The sequence below is a fragment of the Elgaria multicarinata genome, chromosome 4 (genome assembly GCF_023053635.1).
Source record: "Elgaria multicarinata webbii isolate HBS135686 ecotype San Diego chromosome 4, rElgMul1.1.pri, whole genome shotgun sequence".
Classification (NCBI taxonomy): domain Eukaryota; kingdom Metazoa; phylum Chordata; class Lepidosauria; order Squamata; family Anguidae; genus Elgaria; species Elgaria multicarinata.
Window position 1 is genome coordinate 38,945,620 of NC_086174.1, and position 8,914 is coordinate 38,954,533.

Genomic DNA, 8,914 nt, shown 5'->3' on the forward strand with positions numbered 1-8,914 from the left:
GCTGAAGCCAAAGTTTAAGAAATCGTACCAGGAATTTTGGTTACAGAAGGAAATTTCTGATAGCTATCTTGCACTATGGAGAGTGGTTAAGTTCCTGGTTATCATATTTGGTGGAATGTGGTTTTAGTGTGATCTGCCTACTTCTCCCCAAGCAAAGAATTCGACTCCAGATTACTAAATGTGGTGATTGAAGACTCATGTTAAGTGACTTTAAACCAGACATTGGGAAACTGGTATCCCTTCATCAAGCCCATCCATCACATTAAGAATTTACAGAATTGTGAGGCACTGTACCCTAGTTACTAAATGTGATATCTAATATTCTTGCTAAATGACTATAAGACTTTGAAAAGATGATATCACTGGATCAAGTTCATCAATTATGTTTAATTTAATAAACTAAAAAAATGTAACTGGATTTTGAATAAATATTCAATTAATTGTTACTGTTTTGAATTTTATTGTTATTATCTTCCTTAGTGGGTCGTTGAAAACCGCTATTCTGAATAATGTTTTTTATAGTGTAGGGTAGAGGGCACTCAAACTAAAGAGAATAGGGAAGACCCACAGATCAGTTAGATATGAGCTCACTAATATTCCTAATGAATATGCACTGGAAGTGAAGAACAGATTTAAGGGACTAGATTTAGTAGATAGGGTCCTGGAAGAACTATGGACAGAAGTTCGCAACATTGTCCAAGAGGTGGCAACATAAAACATCCCAAAGAAAAAGAAAACCAAGAAGGCAAGATGGCTGTCTGCTGAGACACTGGAAGTAGCCCAAGAAAGAAGGAAAGCAAAAGGCAACAGTGATAGGGGGAGATATGCCCAATTAAATGCAAAATTCCAGAGGTTAGCCAGAAGAGATAAGGAATTATTTTTAAACAAGCAATGTGCGGAAGTGGAAGAAGACAATAGAATAGGAAGGACAAGAGACCTCTTCCAGAAAATTAGAAACATCGGAGGTAAATTCCAGGCAAAAATGGGTATGATCAAAAACAAAGATGGCAAGGACCTAACAGAAACAGAAGAGATCAAGAAAAGGTGGCAAGAATATACGGAAGATCTGTATAGGAAGGATAATAATATCGGGGATAGCTCAGACGGTGTGGTCAGTGAGTTAGAGCCAGACATCCTGAAGAATGAGGTCGAATGGGCCTTAAGAAGCATTGCTAATAACAAGGCAGCAGGAGACGACGGCATCCCAGCTGAACTGTTTAAAATATTGCAAGATGATGCTGTCAAGGTGATGCATGCCATATGCCAGCAAATCTGGAAAACACAAGAATGGCCATCAGACTGGAAAAAAACAACTTATATCCCCATACCAAAAAAGGGAAAAACTAAAGAATGTTCCAACTATCGTACAGTGGCACTTATTTCACATGCCAGCAAGGTAATGCTCAAGATCCTGCAAGGTAGACTCCAGCAATTCATGGAGCGAGAATTGCCAGATGTACAAGCTGGGTTTAGAAAAGGCAGAGGAACTAGAGACCAAATTGCCAATATCCGCTGGATAATGGAGAAAGCCAGGGAGTTCCAGAAAAACATCTATTTCTGTTTTATCGACTATTCTAAAGCCTTTGACTGTGTGGATCATAACAAACTGTGGCAAGTTCTTGGTGGTATGGGGATACCAAGTCATCTTGTCTGCCTCCTGAGGAATCTGTATAACGAACAAGTAGCAACGGTAAGAACAGACCACGGAACAACGGACTGGTTTAAGATTGGGAAAGGAGTACGGCAGGGTTGTATACTCTCACCTTATCTATTTAACTTGTATGCAGAACACATCATGCGACGTGCTGGGCTTGACGGATCCAAGGCTGGAGTTAAAATTGCAGGAAGAAACATTAACAACCTCAGATATGCAGATGATACCACTTTGATGGCTGAAAGCGAGGAGGAGCTGAGGAGCCTTATGACAAAGGTGAAAGAAGAAAGTGCAAAAGCCGGGTTGCAGTTAAACCTCAAAAAAACCAAGATTATGGCAACTAGCTTGATTGATAACTGGCAAATAGAGGGAGAAAACATGGAGGCAGTGACAGACTTTGTATTTCTGGGCGCAAAGATTACTGCAGACGCTGACTGCAGCCAGGAAATCAGAAGACGTTTACTTCTTGGGAGGAGAGCAATGACAAATCTTGATAAAATAGTTAAGAGCAGAGACAGCGCACTGACAACAAAGGTCCGCATAGTTAAAGCAATGGTATTCCCCGTAGTAACCTATGGCTGCGAGAGCTGGACCATAAGGAAGGCTGAGCGAAGGAAGATAGATGCTTTTGAACGGTGGTGTTGGAGGAAAATTCTGAGAGTGCCGTGGACTGCAAGATCAAACCAGTCCATACTCCAGGAAATAAAGCCAGACTGCTCACTTGAGGGAATGGTATTAAAGGCAAAACTGAAGTACTTTGGCCACATAATGAGAAGACAGGATACCCTGGAGAAGAGGCTGATGCTAGGGAAAGTGGAAGGCAAAAGGAAGAGGGGCCAACCAAGGGCAAGATGGATGGATGATATTCTGGAGGTGACAGACTTGACCTTGGGGAAGCTGGGGGTGGCGACAGCCGACAGAAAGCTCTGGCGTGGGCTGGTCCATGAAGTCACGAAGAGTCGGAAACAACTGAACAAATAAACAACAAAAACAGAGGGCACTGGGCATGAGTTTGTGGAACCAAGGGGGTGGTTACCTGAAAAAGTTTGGGAACCACTGTTCTAGCATGTGCAAAAGTTCACAAATAGCTACAGCACTTGTTCACTAAGATCACTAAAATTAAGAAAGGAGTCATTCATACAGACTGGTCTACAAATACTTCAGATTTGACATAAATGCTATCTCAGTTCTTTGTGGCACCTGTTCCTGTTCAGACCCCTCAATTATTGAGAGGTATTGAATATCACCAATGTTAGACATAATCATTAGGAGAGGCAGCAACAATAAGTGTTCCTGAGGAACAGAATTTAAAACAGCAATGACATATCATCTGCATATCTAACCCCTTGTTTGTGTATATTCACACGTGTGGTCAACACCACTCAGAAGATTCATGGTGTACCACACAGAAAGATAGAGCCCATCTAATACATCACACAATTTAGCATTCACTAAGGAAGTGGCGGGGGGATATCACATTAACACACTCCCTAGCCCACACAACTGGCCCACTTGCATGTGTGTCTAGAGCAATCTAATGGGAGGGAGCTGGGAAGTACATAGCATCTCCCTGACTTCCTTTCACTTGTTCAGGATTCTAAACAAGAAATAGGGGAGTAAGGGAAGGTTAGGTGTGTTTTTCTTGCACTTGTCTGCTGTCTTCATAACTTACCATAGCAAACCAATGAAAAGAGACTGAGAAATAGGAATACTCTTGTCCTGGTTTTCATGGTGCTTTGCAGTCCTAATAGAACAACCAAACTTGCTACACAACACATTTGGATTGAATTAGAAGACAGAAGTGGAGATTCCAGAGCAGGCTGTGTGCTTCTGTGAACTCACAATACCACTTTAATATGATCATATAATCACAGACTGCATGTTGTCATAAAAAACAGTGTTTTTGTGGATATTCTTAATATTGTGAAAAAATAAATTTAATTTGCATTTCAAGACAGGATTTTTATCCTGTCAAGTAGTAAAAGTAACATGTGATTACAAGTCTATTATATCACAAATCCATTATGGATGAGCAATGCTACTTAAAGCTACAACTTGGACGTAAGCCATAGGGTAGCAGTTTTGTTTGGACTAGGATAAACTCTTAAGAATAACTTCGCTAATAGACTGAATACCTGCGGTTTTAAAAGATATATATTTTAAATAGCAACAAACTTGCCTCTTTCTCCATGTAACTGTTTAGCTGCACTTTTTACACCAATTAACAACCTTGGATTTTGTAAACACACACACGCACAACAAAAATCCAAAGAACCTAGATCCTATTAACAGATCAAAGTTCAACAAAACAAATTGCATATTTTAAACAAGTCAGTACAGTAAAGTAACTGACTGATAAATCAAGGGGTGACAATTTAGTACAGAAGACTATACTAGTGTAATAACTTCTGAAGTTTTGTTTGCCAGGAATACAGCTTACTTCAGTGAGCTGACATATGCTTAAATATATGGGAGCCTGTCAACACCAGCACTGGAACATATGTTAATACATCTTTTTGCCATGTGTTCAACTCATTATATAGCCATACCCTACAATTAATGGGAGGCCCTTTTAAAGTGGATTCAGTGTCCGCACTATGAAACCAACACAAGCAATTCAAGCTCTTAAAATACTTTTTGTAGCATCTGGTCATTGTTACATACAGTACTAGAAAGGAAATGGAAGATTTCAGGCACACTTCTAAGTACTTTGACAAACTATATAATCCAAATAGACTAACTGAAATATGTTTAATGATCTCAAACACATAAAGTCATCAGTTCAAATTCAGTTAGATCATACTAGTTGGACAATACCAGATATTTGTATCAAGGTAGCTGGTTTCCTCAAGATACAAACAAAGGACTTGCAAAAATATTTACATACATACACACACACACAACAGCCAATGGATGACTATGAACAGAATCAGAGATGTATAAACGGACAAGATAAGAATCATGTTAAGCAACTAAACACCTTGTGGATGTAAGCTTCAAAGATTGCAGTTTGCCACTGAAAAACATATTTGTATGAAAAAAGTTTAGTAAAGAAAGTACTTAAATTCCTGGTTAAGTTACTTGACATTTTGTTTTGCTAAAAGAAGTGAAGGGCCATATCATATGAATCTTACTGAATTACATTTTAACGAGCTTGGCAACTGTTGGTCATTAATCTTTAACACAAAGGAAATTCAAATACAATGCAAGTATTTGGGGGAAGGGGTAATTTAGTCCCAACCCCCATAGCTTAATTTAAAAGAATAGGCTTCCCGGAGCCTGATGAAGAGCCTACCAAGTGCCATTTCTAAATATTGCGTCAAAGCAGAGAGGTGGTAACTGAATACAAAATACAGAAATAAAAAAAAAGGTTCCAAATGAAAGGAAGCCCTCCTCAAGGGTTAGCTATGAGAGAAGGGAGGATACCTATTTCAGTGCTGACATTAAAACACAAATCCCCTTTTAAAATCCTAAATATAAATACATATTCCTTGTTGCTGGGGTGTTATGAGCTTGTGTGTGATTTTCTCCTATTTATCGATTACACAAAGAAAAACCCAGCAGGGGCTGCTGCAATGCAACACACACCGATCTGAGAGAAAGGGAGACGCTTTCCCACTTCTCCGCTTTGAATTGTATAGCGGTGGCTAACACCTAGGTGATTCCATGTCTTGTTTTCAAACGCGAATAAAGGACACTGGAAATAGCCTGGCCTTCCCCGTCCTCTAGATCCGATCGCGCTCCCCCCGCCCTCCGCGCCAAATTATGCTGACTTTTACCCCCCCCCCATAAATGAAGTGGTCTCACCTCTCCCCCCTCCCCCTCTGCGCAACCCCAAAACCTCTTCCCCAACCCTTGTATGCAACAAAAGCTTTACACGCCAGATGAGCCATTAGTATCCCTATGGACACACCACCAGCGCAATCCCTTCTCTTCTCCCCTACCGGCAAACACACACACACACACACACACACACACACACACACACGTAACTTCCCCCACTTTTTAGAGAAAGGAACAATGGGGGGAGAAGCACAAGAATTCAGAGCAATGCGAGGACGGTTGTGAGAAAAGGAGAGCAAAATGCGTTTCGGGGCGCAGGGAGACACACACACACACGAACCCACCCCGCTCGCGCTTTTCGCCGCAGCTCTTTCCCTCCAAACCGATCGATGCTTCCCAGATCCCGCCCGCGGTTTCCCTATTAGGACCCCCCTTCCCCCACCCTGCCGGGGTTTCCCCTCAAAGCGCTCGCTTCATGCTGCAGGGGACCCTTTCCACCACCACCCGCAGGTTTTCCCCATTCCCTATTTCTAAAACCTTTTACTCCCTCTCCCCACCGCCGCAACCTTCCTCCCCCAAACACTACCATCACCACTACTATGGACAGACATACAGATGCCCTCAGCAAGGCCCCGTTCCCCTCCTCCATATGGGGGGGGGGAGAGAAGTAAGTGTAAGAGCCTCCCGTCTTCACCTCATGTTGCTGCCCAAGGTCTGGGGGGGCCGTTCTCCCCCCCCCCGCTCCCCGCTCTTCTCTCCTCAGGAGCCGGCCGGGTTGTCCTCAACAGGCGACGAGTGGGAAAGAAAGAAAGCGGAGGGGGTGTCCCCTTCGGGCGCCAGCCAGCCCCTGCCTTGGCAACCCCTCAGACGGACTCGCCTGCCTTGCCTGCGCCCTCCGATTTGGCTGCTTGGCCCAACCCGACCACAGCGGGGAGTCAAAGGAGGGAGGGAGGGAGGGAAGGAAAGAAGGAATAGCACAGGGGACGGGGAGGGGGAAGGGAGGAACAAACCGACACTGGAGGCGCCGCGAGGGAGGGAGGGAAAGAGAGAGAGAGAGAGAGAACAAGAGAAGGTGGGAGAGTCGGGAACGCGGTGAAGAACAACGCGCAAGCGGCTCGCTCGAGACCGGCTCGCATAGGGGGGAAGGAGGGGGGCGCGGCGGCAAGCGAGCAAGCACGCAGGGGGACGCCAAGGGGGTGGAGCGGAGGAAGCCACGCCCACTTCGCTAGTCTGCATTCCCTGTGCATTCCATGCGGGTTGTAACGCGGGTGGGGGGACGTAGAGACGTGGGCTCGACCAACTGGGGAGCACGACGGACGCCACCGCCGCGGTGAGCGCATGCTCCCTGGCGACCCCTGCTGACCGCTTGGGTGGCTCCCTCCTTGCACACCTAGGCGTGGGCCGCGCCGCTCACCCTCCCCACCCAGACTTCCTTTGTGCGCGGTGGTTGCGGTCCACAATACGCCTAAGGGCGCAGAAAAGAAGTCCTACAACTCCCAGCATCCCCGGGATGCTGCGAGTTGCAGGACTTTTTTTTCTGTCTGAACATGCGTAGGATTGCGCCCTAAGAGACTGAAATCCGTATGCAGAGGGGTACTCTGGGGTAAGCCGATTTTGTGCGTCGTTATGGCACAGCTATGGACATGGATTACAAAGCTCTCTTTGGAAAGCATATCTCGGGGCCCTTGCCTGGACCTCTGCACAACATACCGCATTTGTTAACAGCTGCATGCCGTGGGGGTTACTAAGGACACGTGGAGTGCATATATTACTGCTCAAGCCTCTGGTTACTATTCAGTCCTTTTCTACAACTGACCTGCCTTGAATTCTTTATTATTTCAAAAGTTCTGATTGTTTCTCTGCTTACCTATTTATCATGCACCTTGTATTTCAGTCGGCATTAACGCTAAATTTCTGGACGAATTCTTACCATGCCCTCCAATATCAAGATACAGATTACTTCCTGCTCTTTCCACTACCCAGTTTACACCTCACATTGGCAAACAGGATTTATGGCTCCTTGAGAACAGAATATTAAAATGTGTGGAAGATATGCTTAGGTTGATATGTGATGCTTAAACAAGTACTGAACACATTTGCTTGGAAGTCATTCTCATTTATTCAATGGAAATTACTCCAAGTAAGTACATGCAAGGCACAATGCTATGCATGTTTAGACAGAAAAGGGCCCACAACTCTCAGCATGGCTGGCTGGGGCATGTTTGGAGTTGTATGTCTTTGTTCTGTCTAAACATACATGCCCTTACAGGGCAATGCTATACATATCTACTCAGAAGCAAGTCCCATTGACTTCAGTAGGGCTTACTCCCAGGGAGGTGGGTATAGGATTGCAGCCTTCGAGTTGTAATCTGCACATAAGAACATAAGAGCCATGCTGGATCAGACCAAGGGCCCATCTAGTCCAGCATTCTATTCACACAGTGGCTGACCAGCACCCTCCTGCCCCAGCAACTAGTGTACACATGCCCATTTATTTGAGTGTCATCTCCATTGAGATCTTAGTTCCAAGTAAACATCCTAGGATTGGGCTGTATATCCAGTTATATCCAAGTACTCTGACTTGCTGCCCAATCTTATATCTGCCTGTTTGGAAATAACTCCAATTGAATTCAATAGAGCTTAGTCCCATGTAAGCATACATCATTCATGACAGCTGTATAAAATTAGGAAAACCAGGGACCAGAAAGGCGTCTTCCTTGAAGACTGGAATAAGTATTCTAAAAGCATCGCCCTATTGTGGCTGGCCAAAGACTAATTTTAGGCCATGAATAAATTATAGTGTCTTTCTCTTCCTTCAACTTCTCACATGAAAAATGGTTGCTGAAGCCTGCCCTGGTGACATTTGCTTTGATTGCTTTATTTCCTAATTTACATTGCATTTTCATTTAAAATAATAATAATAATAATAATAATAATGACATGTTTATTCTTCAAGTACAAGACCCTGCTGACTTCTTCTGTATTCTTTCCTGCAGAGTTATTTCTCCAGTTTAAACATCTAGCTATCTATAGAAATGGTGACTTATTTATTTTTAGCCTTTGTAAGAGCAAGGCTAACGAGTACTAATCATTTAACAGTAACTACACTGGAAATAAAATACTTTTATTCTTCTCTGTAAACACTCCTTTATAGCATATATGTCCCAAGTGCTCAAACACTGTGTAAGAAAATGACAACAAAACTCAGGTAAAATAACTAACTAAAAAAAAAAAAAGACTCATGCATTTTTATAGTTCTACCTAAGGTTAGATCTGTGCTTGATGGAAATCCACAAAGCTCCCTTGATTTCAAAAGAGCTATATAAGCTTGCTGTAGACAATATCTTGGTCTTGATTTAAAAATATAGTTAATACAGAATTGTTGTTGTTGTTTATTCGTTCAGTCGTTTCCGACTCTTCGTGACTTCATGGACCAGCCCACGCCAGAGCTTTCTGTCGGCTGTCGCCACCCCTAGC

General features: G+C 43.5%; 1 protein-coding gene across 3 annotated transcripts in view; it reads right to left on the bottom strand.

The window, feature by feature from the left end:
- ENAH (ENAH actin regulator) overlaps window positions 1-6,403 on the bottom strand; it is a 103,944-nt gene extending 97,541 nt beyond the window's left edge. For 2 of the 3 annotated variants that reach the window (XM_063124126.1, XM_063124125.1), the window contains exon 1: window positions 6,132-6,395. In XM_063124126.1, the coding sequence (XP_062980196.1) occupies window positions 6,132-6,136 (5 nt within the window). In that variant the 5' untranslated portion in view covers window positions 6,137-6,395. Of the gene's footprint in view, window positions 1-6,131 lie in introns of all 3 variants that reach the window. The other variant, XM_063124123.1, reaches the window with a different exon arrangement.
- Between the last annotated feature and the right edge of the window lie 2,511 nt (window positions 6,404-8,914).